We start from the raw sequence: 21,525 nt of genomic DNA on the forward strand, positions 1-21,525 counted from the left end.
CTGGAAGTGCTGTCAGTAAATAAATATGGACCAACAAAACAGAACCGCTGTAGTAAACATGAGATATGACTGAAGTGATGAACTATTTAAATCCATGGAATGCGAATGACCATTAAGGTGTGATGTCTCATGTCCATGTATTAGTTTGAATAAACTGCGGCCATTATGTACCTACAATGGCTCCCCTTGTCTGTTACTAAAATGGGAGAGGGTGCATTTAATGACCAGGAGGGAACTGGTGGCCACTCACACATCTGGGAAGGGTCTGCAAAACAGAAACAGAGGACTGCGTGGTCAAAAACACATACACGCACACAGTGTGATTAAAACTCCCTGCATGCAGACTGCCAGCATTAGCTGAAAGTGCCACACAGGAAAACAGTGTGATCCACAGCACAGGCCACAATGATTATACTGGTGCTTAATTTAAGCTGGTGTTTGAAGATGAGGCCTACTGTTACTCATTTTTGGGTCCCAGTCCTAATTCTTTTACAAATTAAGCATTGATCTGGAATAACAAGTCTAAAGTTCCCACTAAATCAGTTTATATTTTGTGAGGAAAAGAGGTAAAATAGAAACTTTACAAATTTTAAAGGAATTACCAATTTCTTGGTATTCATACTGTGTGCTTAAAACTGTGGTTCGCAAACTGGTCCTAGGATGCTTGTTTCCAGTCCAGGGAGGACCTGGCCTGGCAGTTCGGGCTGGACTATTCCCATTGGGCGCAGGGTCAAGACTGATTTGCATATGGCCAGGTCCAAACTGGAATGGCATGGTGAGCAAAAAAACAATGCATTAAGGCCTAGATCTCTGTACTGGGGTGAATGTATGACATCGTTCTGCATTCTGTACATCAATTGTGCTTTTTGCCTTTGTCACCCCAAGTGGGACGGGTATGCCCAGACGTGGGTCCCATGCTCTCCATGCCACTGAAGTCGAGCTATCCTGGATGATGAGGGATGAAAGCCCGAAACCTTTCCTAGGATACTTGTGTCCAGTCCAAGGAGGACCTAGCCTGGCAGTTCGGGCTGGACTGTTCCCATTGGGCGCAGGGTCAAGACTGCTTTGCATATGGCTGGGTTCAAACTGGAATGGAATGACGAGCAAAAACGACTATGGATTTAGGCCCAGATCTCTGTACTGGGGTGAACGTATGACATTGTTCTGCATTCTGTCCATCAATTGTTCATTTTGCATTAAAACTGTGGTTGTGTCAGACTTTCATGGCAGTTATCGTAATATCCTCTGTATTCTAACAATTTGATAATCTAAATGTCATTTAAATGAGCTTCTAGAGCACAAGAGCCTTCATAAACCTATTGTAATAGCACTCAACATGCCAACGGTAGATCAGCAATCCAAAAATAAATAACGCATACTTCAGGGAGATGCTGCAAGGATCAAAACTAACAGTTAGATATGTTTTAGACAACTCACATTGCAGTGATTTTTTAAACTGTATCAAAGCATAATAACACAAAAACACCTCCACTACTGAAATCTTGACTATACAATATCGATGCATTAACATCCAGCAAAGCCCACAGAAAAGAACTTCCGCTCAAATTTCTAGGGCTAGAGATAGAATCGCACATTAATCTGGTGCACTAACAAATGATTTTTTGAAAGAAAGGTAGAAACATGCAACAAAGAGGTATAGACCTATTGAATTCACACCAAGAAGATCTCTGAGGGGATCTTATGACCTCATTACATTTTGAACAGTTCACAGACTATATACATGTTTTTCACTTCCTGACTTGTGATCTTAGAAGATGTTTGGCTTTTTCTGGATTCACACATATGTGAAAAGATATTAAGTAAAGCACAACGATATGTGATTGACCGGAAAAGGCCTTCTGTGCAGTCACATGGGTTCTGTTCACTTACTCATAACACGGACTGTTGTATTTGAGGACCTCTCGAAGAGCTCCCCGTTGGGCCTCAGGTCGAGCTGAGCCAGGCAGGTGTACTCGGCCTCGTGGTCCTCTCTCTGTGCCATGATGCGGTAGGATACTGTGACATTGGTGCTTCCGTTGGTGTGGTCACTTGCATACATTTCTCTATGCAGCGTCTCATTTCCTCGTTTGATGAGCACGACGAGATTTCGCTTCGGCGCAATGTTTTTTACATCACACGTGACTTCATAGGACCCGCTCACCTCCATTCCCTGGGGAATGTTAATCCTTACATCCTCAGGAGGCACTAGAGGGTCAGAAAATAAAACACATTTTACCGTTGTAAGCAAGGGAAGGTGTCATAGCACAAACTAACAATTACTTTGCAATTTTATTTTTTAAATGTACTTTTATTCAAATGTATCATAGGAATGTAAAAAACAAATAAACAGACCCCGAACCGTGAAATTGTCAAAACATTGGGGCAGATTTACAAGCCCCCGTTGCGTCACTTTTTGTGACGCAGCAGCGTAAAAATGCAAACCATTTACAACGTGACACATCTAGGGAGATGCGTCACGTTGTAAAGCCCTGCGTCACATTATACCTGCGCCAGGTATAATGTATGCAGGGTGGGCGTTCCCGTGCAAAAAGCCACGTAAAACTGACGTAGTGAAATTTACAAGATTTCACTGCGTCACCTTATGCCTTCACTGCCTCAAAATCCCCACGCCTGCTCAGACCAGGCGTAAGGATTGATGCAGGGCATCTTACATGGGACCTACCTATGTTTTCTGGTGCATTGCTGGAGTTGCGTCACTTTAGTGACGAACTCCAACAATGCGTCACTTTTCCTCCAACAGACACGTCAGAATTTCTGACGCATCTGTAATTCCTTGCGCCATGGTGCACTGTATTGTAAATACAGCACATCCATGGCGATGCAAGGACATTTGAAGGTGACGCAAGGAAGCTGAGTCATCTAAGCAGATGCGTCAGTTCCTTGTAAATTTGCCCCCAAGTATTCTTTTCTCTGAAGTGTCCTGTTTTTAGGTATGACTTTGGGTAGTGCAGCTTTCAAACAGATGTATTGCATAGAGTGTGCTTTGGGTTCAACCTTTTCAACCATTGACTTTCACTGATCAGACTTTTTCAGCCAGTGGCTTGAGATTTTTCAGGCATGTCTTGACTCCACCCTGGGGAGTGTTCATATCATGCCTAATGCTATTGGCTGTTTAGGTTTATTCTTTTGCGTCCATGTGAGTTCTTGTATTAAAATACATGAGAGACTACTTTACAGCAATAGCCCCACGCTCAGCTCCTGTTGACTCCCGCCTGTGTGTCTTGCTCTACTGTGCAACAGGTCCATGGGATAGCATGTTATTTTGTTTTCTGGTTTTCAAAGAAATCGACATGGCAGGGCACACAAGTGTAGTAAGTGTGAACAGTGAGAATGAGCATACATGTACGGCATAAATGTACATCCCAATGTACCATGGTGCAGCATTGTAGAGATGACAAAAGCAAGAGTATGCAGTTCCTGAGGGGCGAGGGTCTAGTTGAAGATACCAGGTGTTCGTAAGGAAAAGAAAAGGTGAAGGGGGAGTAGCCCCAGTTAGCTTTTTTTGTCTATCAAAAAGTCATCTTTAGTCCTCTTTGACCAGTTTCCTTATTCTAGCCTATCAACACGTTGGGTTTAAGCTCATTTTTAACCATTAGATCCCTGGTCACCTCTGCTCTTCAATGTGTTGCTAAACCCTTTGTGCGTCCAAATACTCCTTAGCTTTCACCTCGGAAGAGATGTACAATGTTCGACCACCGTTGATTATTTTTAACTGCGCTGGGTTAATCAGATATGCCTGCATACCCTTGTCCTGAAATGGTTTTATCATCTGCCTTAGTCTCCAGCGCCTCTCAACAGTATCATGGCAGAAATCCGGGCGAACAAAAAAAGTGAAACCATCCACGTCCTTTTTCAGGTCCGGTCTTGCCCTTTCTGATATTGCCTCCCTCAGGTTATAGTTACCCAGAAAGATAAGAATTGCTCTAGGCTTATCCACCTCCTTGGCGTTTTTATGCATTTTGAAAGGGGTGCGATGGGCCCTTTGGATCTCCCTTGCCCAGTCCCATCCCTTCAACTCTGTGAAGGCATGCTGGAATAGTTTGATCACAAAAGCTCTCATGTCTGACCCCTCTGATCCTTCCGGGATCCCCAGTACGCGTAGATTATTCTGTCGAGACCTATTCTCCAATGCCTCCCACTTCCATTGTACATCTGTCATCTGTTCGCCCTGGAGATCTACCCTGCTTGAGGCGGCCGCTGTCTCTGCTTCAGTGGATACCACTCTCTCCTCCAAATTTGTAACCCGATCTCCCAAATTCACACACACTTTAGTCAGTTTCCTTACTACCCCTTGCATTTTTCTCACCGCTGCCTGTGATTTGCAACTTTCTTGGCGAGCCTCTTCCCTGTGCGCAATTATCTCCTGATGTATCACCTCCAGAAGGACTGTTTTCATCGTGTTTAAACAAGACAAGTGTGATTACATGTGGAGAAAAACAACTGAATAAAACAAACTTTAATTAAAATAAGGATGTGATGTGCTCTCTGGAAGCTGTGCGATTGGTTCTGCATCAGAGTTCTGCTGCAAATGTTTCGATTTGATTTCATACACTTGCACCGTGGCAAGGCATGTAAACCAGTCTGCACGCATAAATGGATTCTTTCTCAAACTGGAAAAAACGTTGAGCAACAGGTGTGCCATTGCTCCCCCTTGTACATTGTCAATGATTTGCTTGCCGCACAAGCAGTGTGCACCCGCAGGAAACCAGATTAACAACAATGAAAAGCTACATTTTCACGATGGAAACCGTCATCATTTATGGACGATTACAAGAGACTGATGAATTTGCCTATACAAAGTTGTTTCACCATATGACAACGTATTAAATATTTGAACAGCAATTGTTTTTACTTGAAACCACAATGAATATGCATTTACCATCTATTCAGCAACCTCGTTTTTGCCTTCACTGTAGTCATGTATATTTTTTATCACTGGAGTTCAGCATTTTTAGTTTTATTTCACATTTATTTTTACTGTTTGCTAGGGTTAACTTGCATCTGAATGTTCATATATTTTTTCCAAAGTTTACATGGTGGCGTAAAGGGATAGAGGATTATGGGAGGTGTAGTTTTGGAGAGAATAAAGGAAGGAAAGTCAGGCCATTGGATAGAGGCACGGGTGCATGACACTGAATTAGATGCAATCCAGCTGAGGAGATTAACTAAATTGAAGATAGTGGCGCGAATCTAAATGTTTAAATAGCGCAGCTAGCAGCCTCAGAGTTGTTTAAGAGCGTGACAAATGCTGTAGCACTGACGGTGTGCCGATAATGTTGAGAAGCAGGTAGGTCTGAGCTTTTTTGAAGACCTAGGGTAATGCAACTGTTGGATGAAGGGATAGGAGGAGCGCGAGGCAAAAGGATTTGAGGAAAGTATTGATTTGTAGAAACTAAGGGTGTGTGATACACGTTTTTCTAAAACAGATGGGGCGTTGAGTGTTTACTTAGTAACGCGATCATATGGGCAGGTTTTACATCGAGGAAGGAGTAGGGGAGGTTATCGCGTTCGGTAAACCATGCATGCTTATAGAATAAACACTGAGGGTTAGGGGTCAGTTTATTATTTATCGGGTGAAATCAGGAAAACTGACAATTCACAATGTTTAAATGATTTGTGGAATATTCATTATAGCGTTGTTGTATGGAGAACTAATATGGGGTTTCTCTTATCTTTTTTAATCTGAACAGCTTCCCCTGACGAAGGGCCAAAATAAAGGGGCCCGAAATGCATTGGGAATATGATTATATCTGCTGCCATAAATTATATGTTCTTAACGTGAAGTAGTACGAAGCCTGGATTGGCACAACTACTTTATGTGAAGCTAAAAAGAACATTTGGACTGTTTTCATCGTGTTTAAACAAGACAAGTGTGATTACATGTGGAGAAAAACAACTGAATAAAACAAACTTTAATTAAAATAAGGATGTGATGTGCTCTCTGGAAGCTGTGCGATTGGTTCTGCATCAGAGTTCTGCTGCAAAGGTTTCGATTTCACCTCCAGAAGTGACATCTGTGCCGCTTCCCCTCCCGGGCTCTCGAGTAGGGGATTGGTAGTCGAATGATCCAATCTGCGTCCCTGTGCATTTGCTCCAGTATTGGACTTCACCGCCGTTGTTGGGGGGTTGAAATCCTCCCGGTCCAGGTCACTATCAGTGACCGAGCCACTGGCTTCTTGCTCCAGGCTGTCGTCTTCCTCAGACCATTCCCCCACCCTCCGAAACCGAGAAAAAAGCCTCGCTAGGAGCTTCCTTCTTATCGCCCACCTCCTCCTCCAACACTGGGGAGGCTATATCTGTGTCCAGAGTCACGGGGGTATTATCCTCAGCTTCCCCCACAAGGCCAGCATTCTCTTTTAAGTTTGTTACGACACTTAACTGAACTGGGGTGTCCACTGTATCTTCTGTGGCCCCTCCATCGTCTTTCGGGCAGCCAACCCCCTCTGACATCTCGGCTGAAGCCTCACTATTAGGATCTTTTTCTTTAATAACTTTTAGAAAAATATCTGAAATAGGGGTAGTGCCTTGTTTGCCCTTAGTTGTTGCTATCTCTGCCAGCTCCGCTGCAGCCTTCCTTCTTGAAGCTGCCTTAGCGCTTGCACTCGCTTTGGGGGCCATAATCTCCCTTCTCCGTTCTTTGTCACAAAATTGCTCCCCTGAGTCCAGTTGACCGCTCCCCTTTCTCCTTTCTGCCTCCACAATCTCCAGGGTGTTCCACGTCTTTTGCCACGTCTTTTGCGGCAGGTTTTGCCGCAGGTTCGCCTGCTGATGCAGCTGCTGCCTCCTAAGCCGCGAACTCCGCGAGCTCCGTGAGCTCCGCTCCGCTAGCAGGCCTGCTCCGGGTACGTCTCCTGACGTGAGCGACCTCAATGCCTGCGTCAGTTCCAGCAGAAGCCGCTTGAGCGGCCGGCGGCAGGTAAGGAACATACGGCGGTCGTTTGGTCTATTTGGTTACTCCGCCGTTTTTACAAACGTTGATCCGACAACTTTCACAGTCCTCGTTGGTGTGGGTTAGTAGGTGTATAGCCGGCAGCGTCCTGATTCATGCTCTAAAAACCGCATCAAAACCGCATCTCCTCGGCCTCGCTGCTTCCTGGCCGTCCTACACGGCCGCCATCTTGCCTCCGCCGATCACTAGGGAGGGGTGCACTGCATCTCCTCGGCCTCACTGCTTCCCGGCCGTCCTACACAGCCGCCATATTGAGAGTAGCCCCAGTTAGCAGCAAGATCCCTCACACACCCTGAAGGGTGTCATGCTTCATCATCTGGCAGCTCCTTGATGGGCCTGTGCTGCAATGCCCAATGGGACCCGAAGGGGGGCTCTTTGCCAGAGATCTTCTCTGGTTGCCGACGTGAAGCTGAAAGGTGGTGGTGGGGCATGTGTGTAGTGAGCAGCGATGGTAGGAGGAAAGTGTGGTTAAAAATAGGTATGGGGCTCCCATTTGTTGGGTTCCTATGCTATGAATAAAAACAACCAACTAAAGAGTCATGGCTAAAGAGGGGAAATTATACACGCTAGAACTCAGGGAGACGTGTGTGGGGTGAAGGTGGTTGACATATTTCATACCCTAAATCGTTCAGTTGGATATTGGCATTTCTTCAGGACCAGGGGATCCTCATCTACTCTTAAGGGGAGGGTATGAGTATGTGTAATGAAGGTCCCGTCCCCTAGTAGGGCATGAAACATGTCAAACACCTTCACCCCACACACTTCACCTTGAGCGGGTATAATTTCCCCTCTGCATCCACGACTCTTTAGTCGGTTGTTTTTATTCATAGCCTAGGAACCCAGCGAATAAAATTTTTTGGGTGAGTCCCAAAGCTATTTTTAACCACACTTTCCTCCTACCATCGCAACTCACTACACATGCGCCCCACCACCACCTTTCAGCTTTACGTCGGCAACCAGAGAAGATATCCGGCAAAGAGCCCCCCTGCGGGGCACTTTGGGCATTGCATCGCCGGCCCAAAGAGGAACTGCCAGATGATGAAGCATGACACCCTTCGGGGTGTGTGAGGGCTCTTGCTCCTAACTGGAGCTACTCCCCCTTTTCTTTTCCTTGCAAACACCTGGTATCTTCGACTCGACCACCCTCGCCTCCTTTTCCCCTATCCTCCTTAGGAACTGCATACTCTTGCTTTTGTCATAGCTACCTGGGGCCTGTATGCTGGACCTACCAAGCCGCTTTCCCTCCTTGGGAAGATTAGCAGCATTATAGAGAGCAATGACAACAAGGAGGTAAGTACCATTAGCATAAATATAGGTAATCGTCAAGGAATGATAAATCGCATTCACCATATGCCCTCAAATTTGCAATAGGTAGGCAAACGTTGCAAGAACAGACAAACCAAAAAGGTTAACTTTTTTGCTCTAAAGGAATGGAAAGTTTGTTTGGGGTAGATTATCTTAGTGGGGGGCATAGGAAGCAAGAGTTTAAAATTACTCTCCAGTAAATAGTGGTGATTAGTGGGGGGAGAGTGATGAAGGGGAGGGTGGACTGATAGTGACGGAGGGACAGTGAATCATGTAGAACAGTCTCTCCAATCCTACCTGGGCTTGGTGTATGTGTAGTGGAGTGATTAGTGAAGGGGCTCAGGGCTGACTACCAAATAGCATATCATTGGGTGACAGTGGGTGGGTGGATAAATCTCAGCTGACTCCCTGGGACTGATATGCATTTGCTAGTAAATAATCTCATAGTGGTTGCCATTTATCTTTTGATCCAGAGGTTGGAGTTTGAAGAGTTGCATATATCTCACTGGTAGTGTTGCAGTACGCCATGGTGGGGAGCCAGTTGGCAGCGGCAGGGATGGTACCTACCCCAGTGTAGTGACCACCTACCTACACCATGTTTTTGGGAAGGTCTGAAACATAGCCCAATAGGGTGAGTAGCAGTTCTATTCCCAGGTCAATCTTCCGCATTTGCGTTAACTTGGAGAAGATCTCACCCCAGTAAGTTGCTACAAATCTACAGGACCAAACCATGTCGAGAAAGTACGCTCTTGGAAGAAGGCATTTCGTAAAATTGGAGGAGTGTGTTTTGTCATACTTGCTTTGATTAGCTGAAGTAATGCATGTGCATCACAAGAACTTAAAGTACAGAACAGAAGGTTGTGACAATGATTGGGCGACACCATTCAGGTTTGTGCACAGCATGCAGCCTGCATCTTATCTGTAAGGGGCCTACCGAGGTCCCGTTTCCAAGTCTATCTGAGTTTTGCATCATGTAATGGGACCAACGCAACACAAGCTCGATAAAGTCTGGACACTAGTCTCACTCCATCTGAATCACTGATCATTAATGTTAGGGGGGAACTCGTCTTGAGCTAGGGGTGGTGTAGCCAACAGGATATTGTGGATGCAGTGCATAATAAAATGGTCCATGATTGTCTCGTCATTGAAGCGCAGGTCCGTGTAGTGAGTTAGCATATGCCCCTCCGAGAATAGAACCCCAAAGGTGTGCAGACCATGTTGTGACAGGATACGCTTTTCTAATGTTTCACAGGTAATGGGCAGCCAGGGGCTATCTGTCAGTGTCAAGGCCAGTGAAGAAGGGTCCCACCTAAAAGTCATGGGAGTTTCCTCCATGCCCAGCAGGTGGTGGATTGTGTTTGAACATTCTTGCGGTTCAAAGGAATCCCTTTTGGTAGGATGGACGCTAGAGGAGTGGGTGCAGAAAGCTCCATCTCGGGTTTGATGTATAGTAATCTGGCATTAGCATGATGCCAATGGTGGGTTTATTGGCACAGTGCGGCCAAATAATATAGCTGAAAATGAGGCACGTCAAACCTGCCCCACTTATAAGGGAGCACCAATGTGTCCTGACATGCGGATGCCGACCGGCCCAGAAAAGTTTAAGGAGTAGGCCTTGAAGTGTTAAAAAGAACAAATTTGTAAGTGGCATGGGAATGTTAAGGAACAAGTATAGGAAGTGGGGGAGGATCACCATTTTTATAATCGCAATCCTACCTGCTAATGAAAGAGGTAGCCAAATCCACTCATCAATTTGAGTCGATAGTAAATCAATAGCAGGACCTTAGTTCAGTCACGCCTCCTGCTCCCTGTCAGGATGGAATACAATGCTGAGATATTTAACCAATCCGTCAGACCAAGTAGTGGGTAATCACCCAATGTCTGCTTTGTGGTAGAGGTGATGGGAAAAAGTTCAGACTTGGACCAATTGATCCGAAGCCCAGAGTGGATCCCAAATCACGTCAGTTTGTGTAGAATTGGAGTTAAGTTCTCCTCTGGGAAACGGATAAAAAATAAGATATAATCCGCTTAGAGGAAGATGCGTCAAGGGCCATTTTTTAATTGAAAACCTCATGCAGGTGGTGAATGTGTAGATGATGGACCGTAGGGTACATTGCTGTAATGAATAGCAGTGGTGAAAGTGAGCATCCCTGACAGGTACCTCTCATTACGGGAAATGGTTCTGTGATTAAGCCATTGACCCTGAGGCGTGCGGTAGGGTGCGTTTATAGGCGGTTAATCAAGGAGGAGAAACCCAGGGGTAAACCCATTTTTTTTTAGTACAGCACGGAGAAAGGGCTATTCCAAGGAGATAAACGCTTTTTCAGCATCTGATAGAGCTATCATGGCTGGGATATCTGAAGATATTCTATGTAGTACGGAGAACAATGCCCGTAAGTTCAGCAATTTTGAGCGGTGGGGAACGAATCCCAACTGTGCAGGAGAGATGATTTGTGCCGTCAGTATGGAGAGATGGTTGGAGAGAACTTATGCCAATATTTTGTTATCTAGATTGAGGAATGACAAGCGTCTGTATGAGCCGCAAACTCAGGGATCCGTACCAGGTTTAGGAAGAAGAGTGACTGAAGCCTCTCGCATCGACGGTGGTAGAGCGCCTACTGGGACAGATTTCTCGTATACCACAAGCAGGCGCGGCGCAAATATATGTTTAAAATGTTTGTAAAACTCTCCAGTATTACCATCAAGATCAGGGGCCTTGGAGCAGTCAGATGAGTCTATGGCCTGTATGATTCCTCACAGTATAAAGCTTTGCGTAGAAATTACCATTTGGAATTAGAGAGCCAAACTATAGCCACCTCATCAAGTTACACCGCTTTGGCCATGGTATCCCAAGATAAATTGGTAGTAAAAAGACAGATGTAGTACTGCAGTAGTGACTCCAGGATACACTTGTTAAAGGTAACATGCATGCCCCTTCTACTCTCAGTGATGTAGGAGTTCCCCCTCGGGGGCGAAGGAAATGGGCTAAAGTACACCAGGGCATTCACACTCACCATACCTGCATGAGCAAGCATGTTTACTCGGGTAGAGGATCTCTCTCAGCCAAATTCTCTATACTCAGTCAGTAGGGAAGCACTGGTTCTTGGGCAAGGTCTGTCTTTGCTAAATGCAGTTCAAAGATCCAGATCAGTCAGTTCCCCTTCTAGGCGTTTGAACCCCCTGCGTATATCCTTGAGCACCCCAGAGTGCTTAGAGATGAAAATGCCCCTGATATTGGCCTTGAAAGCCTCCCAAAGGGTAGCCTGGGAGGCCACCATGCCCTCAGTAAGCCTTAAATATTTCAGAACTGCAGTACGCAGCTCTGAACAAAACAGCTGGTCCTGTAGCACGAAAGTGGGGAAATGTTACTGTCTATCCCGATCGCCACCAAAAGGAATGCTAAAAAGAAACAAGAGAGTGATTGGATAGGGTAAAAGAAAGAGATGTTGTGTGGAAAGCAACCATGGGCTAAGTGTGGCGGATATAAAGCAATAGTCAATGCATTACCAAGTGTTGTGTGGGGCTAAGTGGCGTCTGAACCCCAGCTTTTCAGGCACCAGGCGCCGAGGAATATGTATGTATCACTAATGTCATGTACAACTAGGAGTGATCTAGGTTTGGTGGTGATTGTTGGTGTGGTGGTGTCAGTAGTGGGGTCCATTAGGACATTGAAGTCTCCAGCTATAATAAGGTGGTCAATATCCAGCACTCCAAATTGGGTGGAAAGGGACTGAAAAGACTCAGAGAATTTACATTAGGAGCGTAAATATTTGCCAAAACACTAGAGTGCCCCCCCTAGAGTACCAGAGACGAGGACATACCGGTCGGCATCATCTGCAATTGTGGTGATGTGTTTGAACAGTACACTCTTGTAAACAAGAGTACAAACCCCGCTAGAGTAGGAACTGTCTTTGGGAAGGAAACGGTGCATACCCCAAAGGGATGCATATGTGTGTACTTTCCTAGGAGGAAGGTGCGTCTATTGGAGAAAAATAATGTGCACAACATGACGGGTAAGATATTGTAAGACCTGTTTGACTTGGCGCGATCATTAAGACCCCTGATATTCCAAGACAGGAGGGTGAGAGGGAGTTAGTTGGACTCAGGGGGATGTGTACGGACCATCAGGTATGACAACTGCAGCTGGAAAAGAAGGATAGAGAGCAGCCACTTTGTGTACACTAGGACTGAAGAAAACAACAAGGAATATTGTGACTGTTACCAAGAACCCCAAACCAGGTGCAACAGGGCCCAGTAACGACCCCTAGAATCCACCCCCCAAAAACATAAAATAACCATACAAGTAGCATAAATCGTGTGTACAACTTGGGGGGTGCAATGCCACAACAGACACCCATGCATTATAGGAGTAGTGTATGGATTGGAAGGCGGGATTTACATTGTCGGTTGCGCATCCCTATAAGATTGAAGTGTGATCCGTGGACATCCATACAAAAACCCAGAGTGGCACAATTGATCCCTCTGTTAAAGGTTGTGATGTCTAATGCTCATCCACAGTGCGCAAGATGCAGTGAATTGAAACCACTTTCACTTTGAAAACAGCATGGCATGCTGGTCAGAGATCTTGGTAAATTACTTTTTAGGGCTGGTGACAGCGCAGATAATGCCACAACCTTATGTGAACATCAGAAAAAGAACTTTCAGAACGAGATCTATCCAGAGTGGAGCGACGGGAAGAGGAGCGTTCAGCAGCATGCTCTTTGCAAAATGCCTGAATGTCAGCTGGGGTGTGAAAGAAATGCAGCTTATCATTGATCTCCATCTTGAGGCGCACCGGGTACGGCATACCATTGTGAAAAACTAGTTTTCGAAGTGTGGACTTGACGCTTGTAAACTTAAGGCACGCCTCTTGGACTACAGCGGTATATTCAGGAAACAAAGAGATGGTAAAGCTCTGCCACTGTAAGGGACCCTGTTCTCGAGCAAGGTGTAGGGCTATGTCGCGGTCCCTGAAGTTCAGTAGGCGGGCAATCAGAGACCTCGGGGGGGGGGGCAGCCTCGATTAGGCTGCGGTCCCAGCGAGTGATGAGTCAGTTCCACCCTAAACATTGAGGTAAAGTGTTGCTTGCCAAACAGATCAGTCAACAGCCCTTCAACAAATAGATCGAGGCTGCCAGTATTAGTAGATTCAGGTACCCCCAATATGAGTAGATTATTGCGTCTACCCCTCGCCTCCAGATCTTCATTCTTCATGGCCACTGATTTGAGCAGTTTTTCCATTCTTTCTAGTCATTTCATGGATTGTGCGATGACATCTTCCAGGTCCAACACTCTCCCCTCGGTGGCCTCCAGTCTATTTTGTGTGGCAGTCTAGACATTCACCAAATGTGTCCAATCTCCTGGCCAGAGAGTCAAATTGGCCATCAATGGCCCTGAAGCCTGCTCTCAATGCGCCCATGATTGCGTCTGTGCTGGTTAGCGGGTCTGATCCAGTGCCGCAGGTGGTGCCAACGTCCGAGTTCTGTGGAGATGGAGCGGGGTACGTGGACTTTTGCTTCTCAAAATTGAGATGCTGCTGTTTGGGATCATTATGAGCCATAGCCTTTAGAGTGAAGTAGGGGGAGGGGGAAGGCCGACCCAGATGAATGAATGGCAAATTGTGCAGAGATAGCCACAAGCAGTACCCACGACGGACAGCGATGTATGGGAAAGTCATGTAGTTAGCCTCGGGGGCTAGGGAATGGCAACAGTAGAGATTTCCTGGCAGGGGGGTGGAGGAAGATCAAAATTCCAGGTGTTGGTGTTGGTTCACCCCAGTGAGGCAGCAATGAGGAGGCCATGGATGGCATAGGTCATGATATATATGGAGATGCACAAGGTGGTAGGAGGCCTCTAACCAGAAACGTGTCTCATTGCTGCTGGATGAAACGCATGATGGCACAGGTTTGATGAGAGTGCCTCCAGATAGGTAGCCAGCAGTTCAATAAGCACCAATACCAAGTGATAACTAGGGGGCGTTGGGCAGGGTTGATTGTAAGACCTCAATGTGGGAGTCTCCAGGCCCAGGAGCTAGCAAATGAGTTGTGGCGCGATTGGGAGTTGGAGGCAGGTACGCTAAGGACCGGCATTGGAGCCAATGGTCGTATGCCTGGGGTGTGGAGAACACCATCCAGCCAGCAGTGGGCATCCGAGAGGCAGGTGAGAAAGCAAGGGCACCCACAACAAGGGAGAGAACACAGTTGGGCCCCATTCTGAGATCCAGACCACTGCAGAATGTTGAAATGGACCCCAAGATGCAGCATGTTCACCTGTGCCTGTCAAAAAACCTGGGGACCGACGTTGCCTGCAGATCGGATGTCACCCGGATCAGTAGGTGGCAGTAGCTCCCATCCGGACCCAGGGAGTACTTCGTGCCCCAGCGTACAGAAAATTAGGAGGGGGGGGGGGTAAAGGCAAGCGGAGGAGGTGAAGGAGGTAGCTAAGCTAGTCCGTCACAGCCCGGCGGCAGGCTCCTCAGGCTCGCTCTGGCCCCTATCGCCGCGTGGCCTCCGTGGAGACTTTGGGCCTGCCTTACCGCAGGATAAATCACGGGTGATGTCTGCAGTACCTCCTCCACACCTCAACGTTCCCAGATTCTGTCTTCTTTACGCCATCACCCGGGTGAACAGCAGAGCCGCCCACGATAACTCTGTCAGCCGGCCCAGTCAAGTATCGGCCACTGGAAAAGAGCCCTTCAACAAAGCCAGGACTCAATGAGGTGGATGCAAAATGCAGGTGGGCCACTGCCCAGAAAGTGCGAGGGGCAATCAGTTAACAAGGCAGAGTTGAAGCAGGGGTTCTGCAGGCCCCTCGAACATCTCCATTCAGTACAGGAGGCCTACAGGTCTGAACCCCCAGGCTCTGCCAGCACGGCCGCCAATTGAGAGGAGAGGCTGTAGAAGTAGGCCTATCTGCACGCCTCGGGAAAAGTCTCCCCTCCCCACAGCTAGGAGTCCACTTCCATTAGGGACAATAAAATGCCCACGACATGTGGGGGGCCCGCAGGGGTCAGATGGTGATGGACTGCAGCTGTAATCGCGGTATTTGTGCACTAAATGGCATCGTCTGCCAGAGATTCAGCACCACATGGCTATTTCGTCCGGCGGCTTGCCCATGCTCTCCATGAGATAGCATATTGAACAAAGACACTGACTTTACCTATACTTGTTAATATCAAGCTTACCACTGTGAATGTAGCCTGTTTCGAAATGATAGCTATTTCAGGTGTGTCGAAAGAGTCTGCTTTGTTTTGGATCAACCAGGGAAAATCAGATGAGATCAGAACAGTTACAAGTCAGAATATTAACAAAAATATCTTCTAGCATAAATATCAAAGCCTTAACATTGTTTTATGAGATATGGCCCCAATTGGTGCAGATGTACTATCATTAACTCCCGTCGGGCATTATTTTTGCCAGCAATATTTAGGATGTGATATTTGTGTCCAAAGAGTATTAGTCCATGATTTTCTATTACCATACAAATCAGAAGTCATATCTCCTTCAATTGCAGCCTACAAAGTCACCGCGAACCACACCTCCCCAAACATTGCTATATAACTGTTCCAACAAATGGAAGACTGATATTTCTAACTTATATACCCTCGGGCAACTCTGCAAGAACAGACGAAATCCAACCACATCGCCCCACCCTGGTAGACAACCAGCCACTACCAGCAGCTTCACCCTACAACCTGCTGCATTATTTACAAGGGAAGTAGAACTGGTACACCTGGCTAGACTAGCAGGTGACTGGGGCAGCACATGGAGTAAAGGCACGTGTTCCACTTCAGTACTACACTTCAGGAAGGAAATGAAAACCCACCGCTTAGAGGAGCACCCCGTATTCCTTGTTCACCCAGCACCTGAGGTCTACTACTAGGCGCCTCCCAATGCTCACTGCAGATGTACTCCATCTTGTAATGTTTTCCTCTTCCTTTGAGCATCCTTTCCTGGTGCACAGTAGTTTCCTGTTTCCCACCTGGGTTTTCACTATAAAGCTACAAACACAAACATGTATAAATACAAATTGGACATCCATCTGGACCCAGCCTGCACTGGTTTGTTTCCTCTTGCCCCAGGTCACACTCCCTGCCTCAGTATCTCAATTCTGTGACATTACAGATAGCTATAGATGGCACAGGAAGTTTATTATTGGTGTGTTTTATTTAGTTATGTGTTTATGTGTGTATTTATTTATTTATTTCCTCTAGTGGGATGGCACTTAGCCCCCTAAAGGACTTGTCACCTTCTGCTCAGAAAAACATTGTTTCACTGTGTACCGAGTTGTCATAAAAACATGCACTCTTGTCAAAGACTCATTTAGAGCCTGCCAGGGCAGCGGAGGGTACATTACTGAGCGGGGCAGGGCAAGGGGGATGAACTGCTATTTTATGGAAGTTCACCCACTCTGCAAAACTATGCATTTCATCCAAAGTCTTTGCTTTAGGCAGGGTAGATTATTTGTGACTGGGTGGCTCGCATACGGAGAGTCTAATAATTGGGTTTTACTCTTGACACAGTGGAGTGATTGACTTACGATAGGCAACGACTGCGATTTGAGTGGTGGACACACTGCCCCTAGTGCTGATAGTGTAACACGCTGCATTCGTGGCCCACTCGTTCATGGTGCTGCTCAAAGTAATCCACCTCCCGGTCCTGTTAGTTTTTTTAGGCAGTAATGTCTCCCAGCCCATGCCTATGATCATGTCGCACGTCGTGGTCGCGGTTGCGGTACAGTTCCAGAAGACAGGTGATCCAAACTCCACAAATTGTAGTTTCGGGCCTGCAATGGTCAACTCACAAAGCTCTTCTTCCGAACCTATAAAACCAGAACAGAAATGAAACAGAGGTGAGGTGCCATCAACACATTGGCCTTTTCAATTTGTAGTTCAGATGCAATAATTTGTTTCTGATCTATTATATTGCACCATGGTTCTTTCCTATTCAGCTGTGGATTTGCATTCATGGCGCCGCTTTGCTAGCAATACCTGCTCTGTATGTACATTGCCCTTCCCCAAATACAAATGTCACCAATGCGGTTTTGCTCTCGGAATGCCAGCGAGCTGCAGATCGCTTAAGCGCTGTCAGACGCAGCAGGCCTGTCAAGTCCAATACTGTCTCCTCACATTCCTCTTTACATTTTTGGAGTATTAATTGTAGATCTATTCCACAACACAAATATAACATCTGTGACTTCATCACCGATGAACAACCGGATGCTGTGTTTCTTACAGAAACCTGGTTGCATGACAGCTCTGGCCCCGATATCGCCGCTGCAATTCCCCCTTATTATGTCATCGTAAGAAAGGACAGAGTTCTAGGCAAAGGGGGGGGGGGATAGCCATGATCTTCAAATCTAAGTACATCTGTAAATTTGAAGACATTCCTTTCAAAGGTTGCGAGGCAGCCGTTTTTAGGCTAACTATTAACCCCCAGTTCACAATGACAGGTCTATTAATATATCGCCCTCCTGGGAATGCTAACCCTTGGGTTTCTTCTTTGCCAGATTTCCTGGCCCCCTTGCTGCTTAGAGCAGCCAACTTTTCAATTCTTGGGGATCTAAATATCCATCTCGAAGATTCCGACTGTACGTCCACTAAACAGCTTATTTCTACTCTCGAAGTTTTTAACATTCAACTATTGAACTCTGCCCCCACACATCTTGCTGGTCACTTATTAGATCCCATCCTGTCAAATCTACAGTTGGACTGCTCTCAGAAAGCACGCCCAATAGAATGGTCCGACCACTTTGCTGTTCCTTTTTCATTGGATACTACCAAGACAGCATCACTGATCGGAAAGGAAATAAATAAACGGACACGCAGTTGGGGGAAAATTAACATGCCAGAACTTAATGAACAATTACTGAGGACACTTCCTAACACCGATCTATCTATCTCCGCACTAAATTGTGCAGTTGATCAGTGGTTAAATAATGCTGTTGATTCCATGCTTCCCTTAACATATAAGAAAACTATGCCTCATCACCCACCTGCACCATGGTTTTCCGACAAGCTTAAGTGCCTTCGCACTCAATGTAAGAATTTAGAAAGGAAATGGAGGCGCAATTATTCTCCTACTCGCAAAGTAGCCTACAGAGAAGCTCTGAAGGGCTATCATAACAGCTGTAAAACAGCCAGAGCAGACTATACGAAAAAAATAGTTTCAGATGCACAAAACTGCCCTAAGGTGCTCTTTTCAGTTGTAAAAAAACTGACCGGAGCGGATTCTATTCCTACGCCTCCTGCGCTAGACAAGGTTCAATGCCAATCATTAGCTGACTTTTTTGTTAAAAAAGTCGACCTGATCTATGATCTTTTTACCCCGCCACCGATGGTAACACCTTTTGCATCTGGCGCTGTGCAGTCATCAGCTAATGTTGACGACGTTGCCAAACTCTCTGTATGGCAGCCATTAGACAATATTTCCTTTTCTTCTTGTCTAAATAGTGTGCGCTCTGGCTCTCCGTGCGATGCACTTCCGGCTAAAATACTCAAACAATTAGATTCCTCCACCCATCAGATTTTTGTTAAATTGTTAAACGCCTCACTTACTGAGGCATATGTACCCCAGCCATGGAAACACGCTATGGTAGTGCCCTTGTTAAAAAAGTCTGGTGCTGATATCTCAAATCTTGCTAATTTTCGTCCAATATCCCTGCTACCCATCTTCTCTAAGGTGCTGGAGAGACATATTAATACCCAGCTCACGGCACTGGTGGAAAGTTCTGGTTTCTTACACTCCTCCCAGTCGGGTTTTCGGTCCCGTCACTCGACCGAGACAGCCCTTCTTGGGGTGACAGAGAGTCTCCGACACGGTGTCGACCAGGGTGAAACCATGGCGCTCATCCTGTTGGATTTGAGCGCAGCTTTCGACACCGTGTCACATTCCATCCTTCTTGACTCTCTGCGGTCACTCGGCGTGACTGGTAGGGCCTTAGCCTGGGTGGCCTCCTTTCTTGGCGAGCGAACCTTTCAAGTTTTCTCCCCTAAGGCGGCATCAGCGGTCTGTCCCTCAGCGCGGGGTGTCCCCCAAGGGTCAATACTCAGCCCCCTATTATTCAATCTTTATGTAAAACCCTTGGCAAACATCGTAGAGCAGGCGGGGCTGACCCTGTTCTCTTACGCTGATGACACCCAGATCGTCTTCTCCCTATCAGGGCGAGACGAGAATAACCCCTCTGCACTAAAATCGGGCCTCATTCTTGTGGCGGACTGGATGCAGAGGAACTGTCTCAAACTGAATGGGGAGAAGTCAGAGGTGGTCATTCTGGGAAAAAATAAGAACCTCTGGGGCCCTCAGCATTGGCCAAATGAGATGGGTGCACTTCCTGTACCCACACGTGCTGTATGTAACTTGGGCGTCCAAATTGACGACAAGTTAACAATGAAGCAGCAGGCCACTAAGGTCGCAGCAACCTGTTTCTCTACTCTTAGGTGGCTACAAAAGATCCTATGGATGCTTCCCATTCCCTCCCGTAGAACGGTTGTCCAGGCATTGATAACATCTCGCCTGGACTATGGCAACATACTATATTTGGGTGCTGATGTAGCCACTGTCAAAGTGTTGCAGGTTGTACAAAATGCAGCCGCGCGACTCTTGAAGAATGTCCCTAGAAGAACTTCTGCATTATCTGCCTTGCATGATCTTCATTGGTTGAAGATCTCCAGCCGCATAAAGTTCAAGGCATTATGCTACATGTTTAGGATCAAGCAAGGCATTGCACCTACTTATTTACAAAAGCTGGTGCAACTTTACAGGCCCAAACGTACCTTACGATCCTCGGAAATTGGCAATTTCTTTATACCAAGATTTAAGTTGGCAAGGATGGGGGGACGTTCCTTCTCCTATCTCGGTCCCAAATACTGGAATGCCCTGCCTACAGCCCTTAAATTAGAGACCAGTCTTCTTCGTTTCCGCAGAGCACTGAAAACGCTGTTGTTCACATAAGTAGTTGGTACCTGTATGATGGCTATCTGAGATCTTCTTCTCTAGTCTGTCCCTAGCGCCGGGAAACCCACTGTGGGTAGCTGTGCGCGGTAAAAGTTTAAATAAATAAGAAGGATCCCCATGATAAAGTCAACACCTCTATTACACATGGACAGGAATGCTGCTCCAGACAAGCAACCAAACTTGCAAGAATAGTAATAACAATGTTTAAAAATCCTGCTGTCCGAGAGCACTAAGGCTGCCACCAATGGGAAAGATTGCTACTACCTACGGGGAAGATTGCTGTTACCCATCGGCTGAGGCGCTGTTACCCACTGGTCAAGATGCCGCTGTTACCTACCAGCAGGAATGCTTTTACCCATCAGACAGAGTGCTGTTAACTAAGGGCCGAGATGCTGTTTCCCAAAGACTGAGATGGTGTACCCCCAACAACTGTGGGCTGTTATCCAGAGGCCAGCATTCTGTGACACTATTACCACACACCAGTACACTCTTTACCGTGGTCAGTGCAAGGATCTTGGCTGCACTAGACCTCCCGCCTAAATACCCGAAATGGCATGGGGTAAAAAGTGAAAGTGAAAATAAAGAGTATCTGACTATATTAATTTATGTCTAAATTTTGTTTCAATAGTTAACATATTGTCTAGCTACATTACCATCCTGACTAACCTTTGAATCTGCAAATTTGTGTCGGTACTGATGTCAGGATTATAACAGTTGATGTGCTTTCTCCATTTTACATGGTAACAGTATTACCTGGAGTACATGTACAAATATTCGAACTTCGTGATAGTGAAATTATTCCACTATGGTTGCAATATGTTTATATTATGAAGTACCCAAGTACAGCATTTCATGTGAATTATTCATTCTACATTTCAGGATGTGCATCAACATTCAGCTACATACATAATGTTTTTATTGGTGTTTTATTCAGCAATAACAAACATTTCCAAATTATATTTCCAGCACAAGTACATACGTGGAGGCACGACAATAAAGCGCATGGTAAGAGAAGATGGGCATATTACATAGGCAAAATGTATTCTTATTAGCATCAGTCTCTGACTCAGTTTTTCGTAGGCCACTCGAATGGTCAGCAAAAGGCCTGTTCCCAGCATGGTTTGTATCGATCAGGTTAATTATGGCCAAATTTCGGGATCGCGGTTGGAGTGAGGATGAACTTTTGATACAGGGACACATACTCGTGCCTACCGATTGTATTTTTGGCCAATGAATAATTTTGAAACTTTTTGATTGCCTACTTCGTGGCGAAGTCCGAGTAGGAGACTTCATACA

The 21,525-nt window shown here is 46.1% G+C and overlaps 1 protein-coding gene across 1 annotated transcript in view; it reads right to left on the minus strand.

Annotated features, from left to right (window-relative positions):
- The window catches only part of LOC147662118 (intercellular adhesion molecule 1-like), a 352,803-nt gene that overhangs the window by 109,540 nt on the left and 221,738 nt on the right, over nucleotides 1-21,525 (minus strand). The window contains exons 3-4 of the mRNA XM_086951098.1: nucleotides 16,814-17,095; nucleotides 1,891-2,205 (exon numbers count right to left, since the gene is read on the minus strand). Coding sequence (XP_086807224.1) covers nucleotides 1,891-2,205; nucleotides 16,814-17,095 — 597 coding nt within the window. The remainder of the gene's footprint in view (nucleotides 1-1,890; nucleotides 2,206-16,813; nucleotides 17,096-21,525) is intronic.

This window comes from Lissotriton vulgaris, unplaced genomic scaffold, assembly GCF_964263255.1.
Source record: "Lissotriton vulgaris unplaced genomic scaffold, aLisVul1.2 SCAFFOLD_261, whole genome shotgun sequence".
Taxonomy (NCBI): domain Eukaryota; kingdom Metazoa; phylum Chordata; class Amphibia; order Caudata; family Salamandridae; genus Lissotriton; species Lissotriton vulgaris.